This window comes from Ictalurus punctatus, chromosome 13 (assembly GCF_001660625.3).
Source record: "Ictalurus punctatus breed USDA103 chromosome 13, Coco_2.0, whole genome shotgun sequence".
Taxonomy (NCBI): domain Eukaryota; kingdom Metazoa; phylum Chordata; class Actinopteri; order Siluriformes; family Ictaluridae; genus Ictalurus; species Ictalurus punctatus.
Window position 1 is genome coordinate 29,366,327 of NC_030428.2, and position 18,674 is coordinate 29,385,000.

General features: G+C 40.5%; 1 protein-coding gene across 2 annotated transcripts; it reads right to left on the bottom strand.

Annotated features, from left to right (window-relative positions):
* Positions 1-153: 153 nt before the first annotated feature.
* On the bottom strand, positions 154-18,534 carry LOC108273521 (protein tweety homolog 2-like). Of its 2 annotated transcripts, none has more exons than XM_053685262.1 (14): positions 18,096-18,534; positions 13,485-13,669; positions 11,224-11,335; positions 9,262-9,482; positions 8,657-8,752; positions 8,390-8,462; positions 8,209-8,278; positions 7,976-8,031; positions 7,569-7,673; positions 6,999-7,091; positions 6,659-6,801; positions 6,156-6,293; positions 5,850-5,928; positions 154-3,767 (listed from the first exon to the last, which is right to left on the bottom strand). In XM_053685262.1, exons 1-14 carry the CDS (start codon positions 18,222-18,224, stop codon positions 3,687-3,689), a joined length of 1,581 nt encoding a protein of 526 aa, XP_053541237.1. In that variant the 5' UTR covers positions 18,225-18,534; the 3' UTR covers positions 154-3,686. The 2 variants fall into 2 exon arrangements, with proteins under 2 accessions (XP_053541237.1, XP_053541238.1); XM_053685263.1 differs by having other exon boundaries at positions 7,569-7,661; positions 18,096-18,532.
* Positions 18,535-18,674: the final 140 nt, after the last annotated feature.

The following is an 18,674-nucleotide window of genomic DNA, read 5'->3' on the forward strand; positions in this document are numbered from 1 at the left end:
CTGAGGTAAATATTAATAGCATCAATGACCTCATTTCAGATTACATGTATTAATTTCAGATTTTCACGTTTTTCAGACAGTAGCATGTTCTGTCCTGAAGGAAAACCTCCAGTCACGCTCATAAAAGATTTCAAATGGACAAAATTCATCACGTTGTGCTTCAAACAGTTTTATTATGAACGTACACATGCAGCACACATGTATTAAAACACATTATTAAATAAAATAAAAACAGTTAAAAACATACATTCCAAAATGAACAACATTTAAAAAGTGTCCTAACGTTAGGCATTTCATCGAGAAGAACAGCAGAAACACGTTCTCTCTAATTGGAAGACAGTGTTGGATTAAAAGAATACTTCACTCAAAAACACTAATTCAGCCATAGTATAAATGAAATAAAGATAATTACGAGCTAGTTAGCATCATGCTAGAATGGCAAGTTTACCTGGGTTCCTATAGGTTTATTTTTAGTAGATGGTAAATGTTAACATATTATCTTAAATGAATAATCATAATAAAATTAAAATAAAGGAAATCATTTTCAAAACAGGGTAATAATGAATTAAAGGTCACTGATATTTAAATGTCATGGTAACAGATTTCACCAAGTTAGATTATACCATATCTCATTTTAATTACAATTAAATTACAACAATTTTTATTTATTTTAAGTAAAATCTATATCCTGAATGTATATATTTCTGTAAAGTTGCTTTGGGACAATGTCCATTGTTAAAAGTGTTACACTAATAAAACCGGATTGAAATGGAATTGAATGTAATGAATTAACAATAATAAAGCATCATGCTAACTGTTCTAATGAGTCCTCATTGAATTTAATGGGCTTAAATAAATGTTAGTGTTACTAGCAGCAAATTAAACTCTGCAGCAATCGGTTCACATTACATTAAATGTGCCATGTAAACTATGTGGCTAGTAATAAAATAAGAATTTAGCATTCATGCTAACTATTCTAATAGTTCACAGATTTAGCCCTGTTAGCATATTTGAGTGAAACATCCCTTGAAACAGAATAATGTGCCTCAGCAGGACTTGTTATAATCTTTTATTACACAACAAATTTCAGTCTAAGGCTACACACTTGTTGAGTCACTCCATTTTGAGCAACTGTGGCACATTGTGAAGAAACATACAAAAAAAAGAAAAAAAAAGAACACACCTTGTGTTAATTATTATACAAGTTATTTACAAAATGCTAGTAAGGAGTTAATACCATATTTAAAAATACAGAATTATCTCAGCATGAAAATCTTTAGTAGCATTTTCTCAATGCTAAGTGAAAATCTGCAAAAACATTAAAAAATAAAAGTGGTGAGTAGATGTGACCTGAATCCCAAACCACACCAAGACAGTACACTACTGTAGTACACATCATTTAGGAAGCGGTGTTAGCTACCTAGCCAAGTGTGTTTAAGCCATGACGATGCTACACTTGAGGTACCAAACTTTATTTTCCTTGTTGTTTGGATAGTACCAAACGGTATCGCACCACTCGGACCTGTAGCTTTAATTTCCGAGGATGTGCACAAGCCACACTCCAAATGCCATCTCACATATGCGTAACCATACTGTAGTTAATAGCAGGTATAATCCAGGCTTAAAGCTGCAACAGATGTAACTTTAATGATTTATTACTATGGTACCTTTACTATGGAACGTTTATTTCTGTGAGCGTATCCTCAGAAATACACACAATGTACTTAATGACACTATACATCAACACAACAAGCTAACTAGTTAACTGAGTTAAGTGTTGAGCAGCAAGTGACAAACTACCATACTAAACAGGGCATTAAATGAGTACGCAGCCCTTGTGCATACTACCTCAAAACCAGTGCTAGTTAGATAGCAAAACGCTTAGCAACTACACCCAAGCTTTACCAGTCGTGGCTACATCCCATCTGCACACAGCTGTACTAAATATTATTTACAGTATACTTTGTTTTTAAACAAAACCTTAATAAAATGTAGTATTTAAACAGTACATTATATTACCAGTACAAAGACAGCTAATTAATTAGTGTTTAAAACCCACAATGAAGCTAAATTACATAGATACATTAGAATATTAAAACAGTCCACCATCAGATGGTGTTAAGAACTTAGAAACTGTATGAAGGCCTGGTTGAGAATACTTAACTAAATACCCTTTCTACACTAAACTCTGTGTCTCAGTAGTACACCACTATAGCTATATACATAATATGCTAGCTAAGTGTTTAGCACTCACCAGAAAGCTAGGTGTAGGTAGTACAGTGGTGTGCAGTTTGGGGACGTAGCCATGAAGAAATAAATCCATGCTTTATAACATCTCAGTGCACATCCTGCTAGAGGGCTAAAGTGTAAGTCACATCATCTCAGTCAACTGTAAAACAATGTTTCATGTCACATGATATGTCAAGCTGAAGAAGTGATGAGAAAGGCTAGTGGTGATGTCACATGGTGAAACGTAAGCTCCGCCCTCTCTGCCTGTCACTCAGCTGAAAAACCCCACTAGCACTGGTTACTTGTAGTCTGTGTTTTGTAGGTGTGTAGCGACTGCTACTGTTGTCACTAGAGGGCGTGGACTGTCCAGTGGTAATAGCTATTTTATATTGAAGTAGCTATATCTAGTTAAATACACATGAAATAATGCAGTTATCAGTTGTGTGATTTACGTGTTACACGCTTGGCTTCGATCTCAGATTAGATTAGCAAAGCGAGATAACTGTACTAGCTATGTACACTCACCAGAGTCATCAACGATCTGTGCTACTTCCTTTCAAGCTTTATTTTTCTTCCTAATATCTCTGTACACATTTAATGAGAGCTCGTATATGACAGGAGAAGATGAAACCACGGTTAGTGGGATTTCTTCCATTTTTATGTCAGACACTAAATGGGAACTAAAGTTGTGAGCGGGGAACTGAAGAAACGTCGCACCGCACATGCTGTAGGATCAGTCCGAGAAATCATTCGGACCATTGGTTTGGATTTGACGCTTCATAACTACTTTGCATAGAATTGAGAAAATCTCAGTTCAAATATCGCTGAAACAAACGTAGAAAATGAGCGATCTCCTCTCACCTTGTCGCTCACTACTCTGACGCAGGCTTCGGATGTGTGTTGGAGAACCGCATTAATGTTTGTTAACACGTTTGGTCTCTTTCATCCGACACACAGTTACACGTTTAGTATTTTCAATAATGTTACACTACATTACCAATGAAATACTCATTTTAAAAAAATCATATTCAGCAACTGTAGTAAAAATATTCAGCTGGATTAAAATGTGTATAAATTTATTATTCAGTAGTTATAGGACTGAAATGCATTACATCAAAGTCCTGAGATTGTGAGGACTCTCACTCACACACACACACACACACGCACACAGTCCTTGTGAGGACTTTCCACTGATATAATTATGAATGCAGCTCATTAACACTGTGCTAAACCTAAATCTAACCCTAACCTTAACTTCTGTAACTGTTTTTTTTTTTTTTTTTTTTTTAAATAAAAGCTGCAGTTTCCGTAAAGAAACAACAAAATATCCCCACAAGGTCAAAACTGTCAGATATTCCTATTCTTGTGGGGACATTTGGTCCTCTCCAAGATATACACATATACACACACACACACACACACACACACACACACACACACAGACTGTATGATGAAGTTCAAGCCCTAAAATCGTCGCCAAAGTGTCTCATCTGATCTTCTGACATCGAGAGGTAGTTGGCTCGCATAGTGGGAGAATACTGCAAAGAAAACATACACACAAATATAAATACCTTTATACATATAGAACACACCCAGACTTTGCTGTTTGGAAATTTCTATAGTGAATTTCCAGAAAGAAGTTGTTACCTTCCGACTAGCTCAAACACTTAAAAACCCTCAAAACACCACAATAACCATCTAATACAGTGTGTGTTATAATCACTATATAATAAGAATAATTTAAAAAAATAATAATAAAGCATCTTTGAGGACCAAGTACCCAGACTCGGGGAGCTGCACATTCACAGACAAGCAATCACAGGAAAGCAGAACAGGAAAAGGGATCCAAGAGTGATTTGTAGTTGTAGTCATTTGTTACATAGCCTCAGGTCATGGTCCTGAAAATGCCTACCAATTTTGTGTCAGTGTGCAAGGTTGTTGCTGAGATACAGCCTTACTTCCTGTTTGGCAGCTGTGCTATTAGATTCCTTGGCCCATTACGGGCAAACTGTTTCGAGTATTCAAAATTCTTTTGATAACTTTTGTGAGGCATACTCTGAAAATGTTGTGTGCTGTTGGTGGTGATAGGACAAAATGTTTAGCAGGAGTAGCCAGAAAAACAAATACAAGATGGCAGAAAATGTAGTTAGGTGGAAATTGACTTCACAGAGTGCGTTGAACTCGTCTAGACACAGGGAATCCAGGGATGCCTGAATTCGACAATTTAAAAGGATTCTGGACACACGGTTTCAATGTTATCAAAAGTACCATAAACATACTTCCAAATCAGCTCCAAATTTGACCCAATGGTGGCGCTAGACTGGCAGCATGTGGCCAAAATTTGGTCACTGTGTTCCTTAGACCCTCCCCAATCAGTCTGCCAAATTTTTACCAGACGGTTCTATGGGCTGCCATAGACACCCAAGCCAGAATAAGAATAACAATAAGGAAAGGTAGATAATGACAATAGGGTGTATACGCACCATAGATGCTTGGCCCCCTTATTACAGCTGGCCTCTTTTCCTCCTTCTTATTAAACACCACATTCTCTTCGAGACTTTGCGCATTTCTAACGCTCTTTGATTTATTTGTTACACATTCTCTCACTTATTAATGCCCACATGCTAACTCTGTACTGGTATGAAATTATTAATTTACTCTTTTGGTTCGTTGAGGTTCGGTTTTAACCAACCAAAAAAGCAAAAAGGAAAAAGGTCTGAAAAATAGTGATAAAAATAATAAGCAAATATTTTGCAAGTGCACTTAATAAATAATTAATGTTTAATACATAAATAAATGCTTAAGAAAAATGCAGAAGTCAATAAATAAATAAATAAATCCGTATTAAAAACACAATAAACAAACTCAATTTAGATTTGAACTGCTTTCTCACAGCAGTCTAAATGTGCTAGTGTTACTGCTGTAAACTTATATCTGCCATGTGTCTTCTTTTTTTAGTAGTAAATGTAAAATCTGCCCAGAATGCTAGCTAGCGCCAAAAGGTATATAAACCAGAAACTTATTTCATTGCTAATATTCGCCTGTTAGCTAGGTTAGCTAACAATGTTACTGTGATATCTTTCTTGGTGAAAGTAAATATTTTATTGGGCATTAATATATACAATATATTTGACATAACTTTACTTTATTCAGCCTAATGTTAAATATTTTAATTAAATGTGTTTTTCACACCACAAACACATTAGCATCTATAAGAGATTAGCATGTTAGCACGCAGACCAGTGAAATAAAGAGAGTAACTCATCTTTCTTAGCAGTGTGATATGCAGCGCTAGTTAAATGCTAACATTGTTATTAGCGGTAATGCTAGCAGTGAGCGGGAGGGGAGTCTGGGAGTCTTCATTCAGAGGGCAAAAATTAATAAGCAGGGAAAGGAAGCGAGGAGGAATTAGAAATGATTTGGTACAGAGCGAGAAAATTGAGAGATGGAGCGAGAGAGAAATACCACTTACATAGTTTCTACACGGCCAAGAGTTAAGAGAAAGAAATACAAAAACAGAGAATTAGCTGAAATAAAGAGGAAAGATAGACAGACAGATGGATAAAGTAAACTTTTACAACATCTAGTTGTGTGTGTGTGTGAGAAAACTGCTGACTCACCGAGGGAGGAGGAGAGCCTCGGTTTATTAATGGTGCGTCCTCAAAGCGGGCGTTTCCTCCGAACACTGACGACTGATTCCTGAGAGAGAGAGAGGGAGAGACAGCGAGACAGAGCCGGAGAGAGCGAGACAGAGAGGTATTAAAATCTTATCTGCTGCATCACATCCAGTTAATTTCAGTAAATAACACTAACTGCTGCAGTGTGGATTTGTAATAATGAGTCCATCCTCCACATTATATTCAGCTTGTGTGTGTGTGTGTGTGTGTGTGTGTGTGTGTGTGAGTGTGTGTGTGTGTGTGTCTCACCTGTTGGAGGTGGGCGGAGCCGGTGGTGAGTGAAGGCTGTTCTGGCTGCTGCTGTAGCTGTAGAAAGTGTGTAAGTTTTCAGTCTGAGCCCGAGAGCTGAAAGGGTCAGAGTCCTCAAAATCCCCATAATCCCTTTCTCTAAACAGAGAGAGAGAGAGAGGGGGGGGGGGGGGGGAGGGGGGGGAGAGTGAGAGAGAGAGAGGGAGGGGGGGAGAGTGGGGGAGGGAGGGAGGGAGAGTGGGGGAGGGCGGGAGAGAGGGCGGGAGAGAGAGAGGGAGGGAGAGAGAGAGAGGGAGGGAGAGAGAGGAAGAGAGAGGGGGGAGAGAGAGTTGCTGTAATTTGATACAGAATCATAAATCAGCTGTTTATGATAATTGTGTCATTACTGTATTTACATCACAATTCTGTTCTTAAATGGAGGCTAAATCTGCTCTTGACTGTGTTGCGTTTAAGATTTGTGTGTGTGTGTGTGTGTGTGTGTGTGTGTGTGTGTGTGTGTGTACCGGTTGTTGATTTGTGTCCAGGCTCGGGGAATCACACCCATCATGATGCAGAAGGCAGTGACGGACAGCAGAGAGAAAAGACTGAGATACAGCAACCCCTCTACACCGTCATAACACACACCCATCAGAGCATCCAGATAGTCCTACACACACACACACACACACACACACACACACACACACACACACACTTCAGCCAGTATCCTATTAACCTTATTGATTCAGTACATTATTTATTCGGCATGAAACACCAGACTGATTCAGTAATTCAGTACCTTATCAATTCTGTGAGTCATTATCATTATTGATTCAGTAGTTCATTTCCTTAGTGATTCACTACCTTATTGATTCCTCTGCAATCGAGTAGAGCAGTAATCTGATGTAGTTGCGCCTCAGAATTGTTCAACATGAGCTTAAGACTCAGGAGATCACTCTGAATCACACACACACACACACACATTATTGCTTAATCTATCGAGAAGTCAAACACAGTGAGGGCAGACAGTAATGTATTTATCTTTTGATCCAGTATCACACTGATTCAGTACCTAGCTGATTCACAAAATCACCATATCAGTACCATATTGATTCACAAAGCCAGTGATTCAGGACTATATTGAGTCAGTGAATCAGTAACTCATAATACAGCACCTTGTTGAGTGAGTCAGTACTTATTGAGTCAGTGAATCAGTAATTTAGTACCTTCTTGAGTGACTAACCTGGTACTGAATTGAGTCATTCCTAACTGACCTATAAGTCAGTAATTCAGTACCTAATCTATCTAATCATTCAGTATTGTACTGAGTCAGTGAGACATGTGAGTCAACACCTTATACAGAAAGTCATCAAAAGGATGGGTATTTTGGTTGTTTGTAAATTGCTGTGTTTTTTTGTGTGTGTGTGTGTGTACCTCAGCAGTAGGGAACAGCGGCACAGCGAACTTTAATAACCCCTGGACGTTAATCTGCATGGCGGTCAGAGATCTCTGGACGATTGTCAGGGACTGCAGGAGAAACTGATTCAGGATCAGCACGCAGTCACAGTGATGTCATTTCCTCTCAAGGTTATAATACAGAGAAAAGCTAACTTAATGCTAGTTAATCTAGTGACATTCAGAATCATAAAACAGTAAAAGGTATAATCAAGGGTGAGTTAGATTAGACTGGGATGACTCGGTGAGTCAGATGACTCGGTAAATGAATCATAGACTTATTAAATGTTTGGATATCAGGTAACTCACTAATTAGAGAGCGAACCCCAGTTAATTAACAGGTAGATGAATAATATATTAGCAGAGAGATGGAGAGACTGTGATACCTGTTGGAAGGGATTGGGAAGCGTCTGACTGCAGTACAGATAATAATGAACAATATCTACACAGAGACACAGAGAGAGTTACAGCCATTAACACACACTCCTGTAATATTACAGATCAACACTAAAAAAATCTGGACAGGCCACGCCCACAAGAGACAAACTAAAGACGAGACACTCATCACTTGCTGGTATGAACCTAGGTTTATATAACAGTGTGTGTGTGTGTGTTTCACCTGAGCTGATCACATCTTTGGTCTTGTTCATGATGAACTTGTCTGGAGACACACAGAAATCACTGACACCCTGAAAAACACACACAACTAAATTTACATCATTTAAAATAAACACGTCATGTCGCAAACTCCACACTGTAGTGAATAAAACAGGAGGTTTGATAAGTGTGTTAAAACTCACCACAGCCGTAGCTACGTCGACCCCCAGAGACGCCCAGCTCACAATCAGAATTAGCATGCTGAATACCATCATCCTGCAGCACACACACACACCATTAATAAAGATAAAATCATTATTAGTTCATGGGCACAAGTTGTGTAAATTGCGTTTGTGTTTGTGTGTGAGAGAGAGAGAGAGAGAGAGAGAGAGAGAGAGAGAGAGAGAGAGAGAGAAGACAGTGTTTGTGAAAATCTGTGTGTATGATAGAGTGTATGTGACGAACGTTACGTTGTGAGAAGGCAGCGTGATTTCTTGGCCAGACCGAGACACGCCAACAGACAGATCAGCAGATCTACTATGAGAATCAGCAGATATGTCAGCCACCTACACACACACACACACACACACACGCGAGCGCACACACACACACACACATTTATTAAAGCAACAGCAATGCATTTTTACTAAAATCTATGAACATTTTTATACACACCGAATCAGTAAGGCACTGTGTTACTGAATAAAAAAAGATCCTGACTCAATAAGGTACCGACTAACTGAGTCAAGAACGAACAGACTCAATGAATCAATAAAAGGATCAACTTGCTGAATCAATAAGATAGTGTATCACTTATCATTAATATACTGACTTACTAAGAAAAAGTATTAACTGCTAAATCAAAGCGGTATTTGCTGACTCTAATGAGATACAGAGAACGGCCAGACTGACTCTAAAAAGATACTGACTCACGTAAATTAAAAATGTACGAATTCTCTGCATCTATAAAGCTTTAACTGACTATCAATATGGTACTGATTCACTGAAACAACAAGGAGCTGGCTCAGTGAATCAACAGCGTATGAATGATTCTGAACAGTGCTGGTGTGAGTACCTGTAGTACTCGACCACTGCGGTGCGGTCAGCGATGTGGGTCAGGTCCACTTTGGCCTGTTCCCAGTCTGGCAGTCCCAGCAGCTGTTTAATAAGGTTCTCCGCCATCTGCTGCATCAACTTCAGCGACTTTACAAAGTCACTTCGCGTGGCGAATATCTCGTCCAATCGGGACAAGTGTTCCTTTAGTCCGCCCTGAATCCCATCCAACGTAGACGAAACCTGTTTCAAGAGGAACATGACACGAGACCTAGCCAATCATATTTCCCCAACACACTGTTCTTATTACAGTCAGAATTAACAACAGTTAACAATACTCAATGACAATTATATTACTGACATCACATTTACCATTGCTAATGTCGTCCCCTGATGGAGAATGTCGGTGTTAGATGGTGAATGTCGGCGTTAGATGGAGAATGTCGGTGTTAGATGGAGAATGATGCAGAATGATTGTGTTAGATGGAGAATGTCGGTGTTAGATGGAGAATGATGCAGAATGATTGTGTTAGATGGAGAATGTCGGTGTTAGATGGAGAATGATGCAGAATGATTGTGTTAGATGGAGAATGTCGGTGTTAGATGCAGAATGATTGTGTTAGATGGAGAATGTCGGCGTTAGATGGAGAATGTCGGTGTTAGATGGAGAATGTCGGCGTTAGATGGAGAATGATGCAGAATGATTGTGTTAGATGGAGAATGTCGGTGTTAGATGGACAATGATGGAGAATGATGGTTTTAGATGGAGAATGTCGGCGTTGGATGGAGAATGTCGGCATTAGATGGACAATGATGGCGTTAGATGGAGAATGTCGGCGTTAGATGGAGAATGTCGGCGTTAGATGGAGAATGTCGGCGTTAGATGGAGAATGATGGTGTCAGATGGACAATGATGGCGTTAGATGGACAATGATGGCGTTAGATGGAGAATGATGGCGTTAGATGGAGAATGATGGCGTTAGATGGAGAATGATGGCGTTAGATGGAGAATGATGGCGTTAGATGGAGAATGATGGCGTTAGATGGAGAATGATGGCGTTAGATGGACAATGATGGCGTTAGATGGACAATGATGGCGTTAGATGGACAATGATGGCGTTAGATGGACAATGATGGCGTTAGATGGAGAATGATGGCGTTAGATGGAGAATGATGGTGTCAGATGGACAATGATGGCGTCAGATGGAGAATGTCGGCGTTAGATGGAGAATGATGGCGTTAGATGGAGAATGATGGCGTTAGATGGAGAATGTCGGCGTTAGATGGAGAATGTCGGCGTTAGATGGAGAATGTCGGCGTTAGATGGAGAATGATGCAGAATGATTGTGTTAGATGGAGAATGTCGGTGTTAGATGGAGAATGATGGTGTAAGATGGAGAATGTCGGCGTTAGATGGAGAATGATGGTGTCAGATGGACAATGATGGTGTTAGATGGAGAATGTTGGCGTTAGATGGAGAATGATGCAGAATGATTGTGTTAGATGGAGAATGTCGGTGTTAGATGGAGAATGATGGTGTAAGATGGAGAATGTCGGCGTTAGATGGAGAATGATGGTGTCAGATGGACAATGATGGTGTTAGATGGAGAATGTTGGCGTTAGATGGAGAATGTCGGCGTTAGATGGAGAATGATGCAGAATGATTGTGTTAGATGGAGAATGTCGGTGTTAGATGGAGAATGATGGTGTTAGATGGAGAATGATGGTGTTAGATGGAGAATGATGGTGTTAGATGGTGAATGTCAATGTTAGATGGAGAATGTCGGTGTTAGATGGAGAATGATGGTGTTAGATGGAGAATGTCGGCGTTAGATGATGAATGTCGGCGTTAGATGGAGAATGATTGTGTTAGATGGAGAATGATGGTGTTAGATGGTGAATGTCGGCGTTAGATGGAGAATGTCGGCATTAGATGGAGAATGTCGGTGTCAGATGGAGAAGAGAGAGGTAGTTTTCTCCTCACCAGGTCTTCTGCTCCCACCAGTGTGTGATTGGTGTTGTACAGGGAGTAGGTCAGCTGATAAACTCCATCGTTGGTCTCACTGTTACCATAGAAACCAACCCCAACTGCGATACTACAAAATGAGGGGAAACTCAGTTATCACATTTATATTACACAACACACACTTCTGAAAAATAATTCAGTTCAGTGTTATTTGTGTACAGCGTGTTTAACAGTGGACATTGTCCCGAACACTGTTCCAGCGAGACACACAGTACACAAAAAGTGCGAGCTCCATGAAGACGTGGTGTGTGAAGGTTGGAAGAAGGTAGAAGAACTCGAGTGTCCTGCACAGAGCCCTGACCTCAACCCCACTGAACACAATCAGCGCCTGACCTCAACCTCACTAACGCTCTTGTAGCTGAATGAACACAAATCTCCACAGCCACACCCCAAAATCCCCACAGCCACGCCCCAAAATCCCCACAGCCACACCCCAGAATCTAGTGGAACACCTTCCCAGAAGAGTGAAGGAGATTATTATAACATCAAACACCGGGGGAATAAATCTGGAATGGGACGTTCAGCAAGAACACATGGGTGTGATGGTCATGAGTAATTCATTTAGAACATGCACAAATCTTTTCCTTACAGAGTGCAGATTTCCCATCTCAGTGTGAGTCATGCTCGATAGAACATTAATAAGGTGAGGAGTTAAATATATCCCTGTACTATCCAGGCTAGCAGCGTCCAGACTACATGATGACACGGTCCTACACTGTTCTTCTGAACAGAGAAGAATATTAGCCCTTCTGCTGCTTTCTTTCTAGGATAGTGTAATAGGCAGGACACGATAAATCTGCCAGGTAAAATGTGTACTCTTTATCTCACTACTCAGAATTCTTCTTCCTCTTATTATTATTATTATTATTATTATAACGCAGTGTGTGGTGTTGGTGAGAAACAGTAAAGATGTGTAAACTCCTCTGTCCTGAAGATGTGGGAAACTTAAAGTTACAGCTACATCTCTGACTGTTACACAGTGCTGACACTGGAGACTCCTTCCCTAAACATCTCCTTACAGAAAACTTCACCAGATCAACGTCATGCACTATACACATCCCTGTGAATGAGCGGTTACTATAGAAACGATAACGTATTAGAACAAGCGCATTAATATAAACCTGTGATTTAGAGCTGCACTACTGTCAGAGCTGTTGTTATAGAAAACTTATCAACACCTTCTGACCAATCACAGTCCAGAATCCGAAGGTGCCGTGGGATAAATTTAAATATTCAACATGTTATCACTATGTGTTGATCAAACGTCATTCCACAGATATTTTTCTTCAGCAAACACCAGCAGGGACACATTAGGACAGACCTCGGGACTGGGGGTGGGGGGTGGGGTTGTTTAAGTGGGAGGAGGGTGAGAATACTATTTGGGACATGACCCACAGTGCTGTATTGTCTCACACTGGGAAAAAATCCAGGCAGAACAAAAGCCTGTCCAACGTCCTGCTCGTGTCTCAAATCCATTAACATGGCTGTTTACAGCGTGAAGTAACGCCGCAACACCGTACTCCATCACCGCATTCAGGGCTTTAATCAGACTGTGTTCTGCTCCAGAGATCTGAACTCAGCCAAAGGGTTTAAGCGTAGTGCATTAATGTTCAAGTCAGTTACTCAACTCATCCATCGTGACTTTATTTATTCTTCCTACAAAAGCCATAAAATATCCACATTTTAATAAGTACACAAATTTATCAGGGACAGAACTATTATTCCTCAGGGTTATGTTTAAAAAAAATAATAAATCATGTACAGTGGCCCGGAAAATTACTTAAAAACATAATGTAAGTAATGTAATGAGGAAACTTCCAACACCTGGTAGATTTCAGACCCCGATGCTGTCAAGAAGTTCTGAGAAACAAAGGCCGGCAAATTAAACACTAAAACACAGTGACTGTGATCTTTAATGAAACCACTGAATACATTTTTTGTCTAATTATGACCAATATATCTATTATCTTATTCTTTTTTTTTTTTTATTAACGTAATCTTTTTTTTTTATTTGGGGGGGGGGGGGGGGGTGTTTGAAAAGTGTGCCTGTGATATCTTTCTTTAAAATAAATGCTACTGGTGTGTTTGGTTATCAGACATTCAGGAGATTTCACATGACATCAACAATGAACCATGTTCAGGAGGAGCAGGAATACCACAGCAGCTAATTCAATAACACACTAATGAGTAGCATGGGATTATGAAACACACACACACACCAGCTCAGAAGTCCAGCGGTGACGGCCGTCCAGGTGACGCAGTGTGAGCTCGGCTTCTTCGTCTCGTCCTCGTCATCAGCCTCACTTTTCTTCCGACAGCAGCACAGGAAACTGAGATAAAGAGCGAGCACGAGGAGATTCACACCCAACGCAGCCGAGGATAAACACACCAGGAAGAGCAGAGACTGTAACACACACACACACACACAGTATATTTGTAAACATATCATTCAGTGCAAAAGTTTGCATCCCCCTAGTTTTCTGGATAAAAAGACGTATGCACCTCGATTTTATCGAATAATTCCACGATCTTTAAACCATACAGCCGACGAGTCTCGCTCAGCGCTTCTCTTCAATAACACGCTAAAATGTTTGCACTGTCCTTGGCATTTTCGAGTTAATTCAAATGTGTGAATCAGCTCCAAATCCCTCAACATCATTATAGTAATTTAATATAAACCATAATCCTGATTCCTGTTCCTCTCTCTACTGTTCTCAGTGCAGCTTGTCTCTGGTATAGCTTTACCAGCTTTCTACACAAAATACCTCATTCCATTTAAAAATATACCGTGTGTGATATTCCACACACACACACACACACACACGCACACACACACACACACACAGTCCCATCTAAAAGTATTGGAACAGCAAGGCTGATTCTGTTGTTTTCACTTTACACTGAAGACATTTGGGTTTGAGATCAAAAGATGAATATTAGACAACAGATCAGAATTCCAGCTTTATTTTCCTGATGTTTACATCTAGACGTGTTAAACAGCTAGGAACATGGCACCTTTTGTTTGAAACCATCCATTTTTTCTAGTGATCAAAAATATTGGAACATGTGACAGGTGACTGACAGGTGTTTCTTGCTGCTCAGGTGTGTACTGTTAAAATGGCTGTTTAAAGAATTAATAGCTCTGAATGTCTGGTCTTGGTTTGAGTCCTAGGTTTCACTTGTGAAGACTGTGTTTGTTGTTAAAAAGGATAAACCAACATGAAGACCAGAGAGCTGTCTATGGGAGAAAAGCAAGCCATTTTGAAGCTGAGAAAAGAGAGAAAATCAATCAGAGACGTTGCACAAACATTGTGTATAACCAATACAACAATTTGGAATGTCCTGAAAACGTGTACTGAGTAACAGATACCGAACGGGTCGGCCACGGACAACAACAGCTGAGGACAGAAACAATGTAAGAGCTGTGAAGAAAACACCAAAGACAACAGTGACATCACCAACAACCTCCACAGGGCAGGGTGAAGGTCTTGCAATCCACTGTTCAGAGAAGACTTCGAGAGCAGAAATACAGAGGCCAAACCACAAGATGGAAAACACTCATCAACAGTAGGTATCAGAAATCCAGATTGGAATTCACAAAGAAATACAGAGATGATCCACAAAAGTTCTCAAACCAAGATGAACCACTACCAAAATGATGGAAAGGCCAAAGTGTGGAGAAAGAAAGGATCTGCTCATGATCCAGAACATACAAGCTGATCTGTGGAACATGGTGGAGGTAGTGTCATGGCTTGGGCTTGCATGGCTGCTTCTGGAACATTCTCACTAATCTTTATTGATGATGGAACTCATGATGGAGCAGCAGAATGAATTCAGAAAATGAATTTACAGGAACCTTTTGTTTGTAGATTTACAGAGAAATGCGTCCAAATGAATCAGAAGGAACTTCATCATGCAGCAAGACAACGATCCAAAACACACTTCCACCTCAACACAGGACTTCATCGGGGGAAAAGTGGAAGGGTTTAGACTGGACAAGTCCATCACCAGACCTTCACCCAACTGATCATCATCTCACCTCCTGAAGAGGAGAGTGAAGGGAGAAACCCCCGAAACAAACAACTACTGAAAGAAGCTGCAGGAGAAACCTGGAGAAGCTTCACAGAAGAAGAAAGCAGCAGTTTGGTGTCAGTGAGTCGCAGGAGTGATGCAGTTACTGCGATTAAAGGAAATGCAACGGAATATTAAGTGTTATTTACTTTAATTTACTGCAAGACTGATCTGTTCCTATACTTTTGCTCACCTAAATATTAAGTGTTCTGATACAAAAGGTGCCATGATCCAAGTTATTTAACACGTCTAGATGTAAATATGAGGAAATTAAAGCTGAAATTCTGCTCCATTGTCTCGTATTCATCTTTTGATCTTAAACCCAAATAACTTCAATGTACATCACAAACAAAAGAAATAGCTTTTCTGCTCCAATACTTTCAGAGTGAACGGTCTATATTTTCCGACAGAGTTTAAGAAAGCCTTTCACAAAAGCAGAATGTATTGAAATCATTCTCATGGCTGGATCAGGAAGCTGTCACCAGGCTGCGATGGACATCTGATTACAACCACATATACGTACGTCTCTGCCGGACACCTTCAAGAACACCTTAACTAGTGTTTTTATTTTATTTTATTGAAGACAGTTTTAAAAAAAAATAATTTCAATAATATTTCTGTAATTTTGGTCGTCATTAAATATATTTGATGCGCATGGACAATCTGTACTTTAAATACAAGTGATGTTTAGAAGCAATCTACATTTATATGGTGTGTAAATTCAAATAATATTAATAATTTGTGAAAATCTAAAGGATCTGGAGATGTTCTTTATATAATTTAACAGAAAACCGTTTCACGCTCCGTCCTTAAGACCTCAGAGTGCAGAAGACAGAACGGAGGGAGAGAGACGGTTCCACACGCAGGAAGTAAAGCGTTCAATGCTTTTGTTGAGGGACAAGACAAAGGAAGTGTTCTCTCTCTCTCTCACACTCTCACACACACACACACACACACACACAATCACTATAGCAACCTCCAGATTCCTGGGTGCCCTTGTTGTCCTGGGACGAGTGAAAAGAGAGATTAATACAAAGAAGGAGAAAGCTAGTTCAGGAACGTTACTGAATTATTCAGGGAACTACTGAACTTCTGAATGGATGCCTGAATACTTTTTATTTCCAAAAGGGCGGTCAAATAAAAAGAAAACATAAACACACAAAGTGCCACACAGACATGCTAATAAACACTAAAGTCCACACTAACGTACACATTTCAGTCTAAATTGACTCCAGAACCTCAGAGGGTCAAATATCATTGTCATTTCCTCTTCCTGTCTTCCAAAGGAAACAGCTGTGCTCCCTAATGAATCATGGGTAATCACATGGATGACATGCTTCTGACCTATCAGACCCAGAGGAAGTCAGACTTTACACAGATAAGAGTGTGTATAAAATGTGCCTCTGCATTACATCATCGTAAACTACCTGATTATGGAATAAACACTTACACACACGTCAGTAACTGATATTTAATATGTAACGTGTACACAGGAGGTCAGAAGAGAAAGACCAGGGATATGATTACATTCATATCATGCACTGAGAAGACAACTGGCTGGGATCCATCTCCTCCTCACACTGCACCTCCTGACATGTTTATACCTGCAGCCATGTCACACAAACACTGACCTGCTGGTAGTTTATGGATAAGAAACACTGACCTGCCGGTAGTTTATGGATAAGAAACACTGACCTGCCGGTAGTTTATGATGTGAAACACTGACCTGCCGGTAGTTTATGGATAAGAAACACTGACCTGCCGGTAGTTTATGGATAAGAAACACTGACCTGCCGGTAGTTTATGGATAAGAAACACTGACCTGCCGGTAGTTTATGATGTGAAACACTGACCTGCTGGTAGTTTATGGATAAGAAACACTGACCTGCCGGTAGTTTATGGATAAGAAACACTGACCTGCCGGTAGTTTATGGATAAGAAACACTGACCTGCCGGTAGTTTATGATGTGAAACACTGACCTGCCGGTAGTTTATGGATAAGAAACACTGACCTGCCGGTAGTTTATGATGTGAAACACTGACCTGCCGGTAGTTTATGGATAAGAAACACTGACCTGCCGGTAGTTTATGATGTGAAACACTGACCTGCCGGTAGTTTATGGATAAGAAACACTGACCTGCCGGTGGTTTATGATGTGAAACACTGACCTGCCGGTAGTTTATGGATAAGAAACACTGACCTGCCGGTAGTTAATGATGTGAAACACTGACCTGCCGGTAGTTTATGATGTGAAACGCTGACCTGCCGGTAGATTATGGTGCGAAACGCTGACCTGCCGGTAGTTTATGGTGTGAAACGCTGACCTGCCGGTAGTTTATGGTGTGAAACGCTGACCTGCCGGTAGTTTATGGTGTGAAACGCAGACCTGCCGGTAGTTTATGGTGTGAATCACTGACCTGCTTTTAGTTTATGGTGTGAATCACTGACCTGCCGGTAGTTTATGGTGTGAAATGCAGACCTGCCGGTAGTTTATGGTGTGAATCACTGACCTGCTTTTAGTTTATGGTGTGAATCACTGACCTGCCGGTAGTTTATGGTGTGAAACGCAGACCTGCCGGTAGTTTATGGTGTGAATCACTGACCTGCTGGTAGTTTATGGTGTGAAACGCAGACCTGCCGGTAGTTTATGGTGTGAAACGCAGACCTGCCGGTAGTTTATGGTGTGAATCACTGACCTGCTGGTAGTTTATGGTGTGAAACGCAGACCTGCTGGTAGTTTATGGTGTGAATCACTGACCTGCTGGTAGTTTTCTTCTTGAGGGTTGAAGGTGTTGTTGATTTGCTGGAGTCTCAGATTGATGTGAGGAAACTGGTGAAGCCAATAGATCCACCACGGAGGGATGTAGTCCAGTTCAGAGGATGACATGATGAGTGTCTTCCTCTCTCTCTGTCTGTGTGTGTGTGTGTGTGTGTGTGTGTGTGTGTGTGTGTGTGTGAAAGAGCTTCACCGGCGAACAAAAGCTCTCAGCACGTTTCTCTCGCGCATTAAAAACACACGTTGCTCCAGCGGTGTAAAATCCTCGGCGTGGACACACGTGTGAAAATCCGCATTCCGTTTATTTCTGATAATAAAATAATCCAGATGTCGGGAAATGGGAGAAAAAAATACAACACCAGCAGCGTCGCCGGGCGCGTCCACAGAACACGAGGGCGCGTTCACGAGTCATGCAGGCGCGTTCACAAACACGGAGATCAGGGTTGCCAGGTCTGTGTGGGAAAAGTAAGGCAGTAACCATGGGAACGGCCGCCATTTTAAACCGTCAGTAAATAACTTGGAGAGGTGCAGTTAGGAGTGAACTGATACAGTACAGTCATA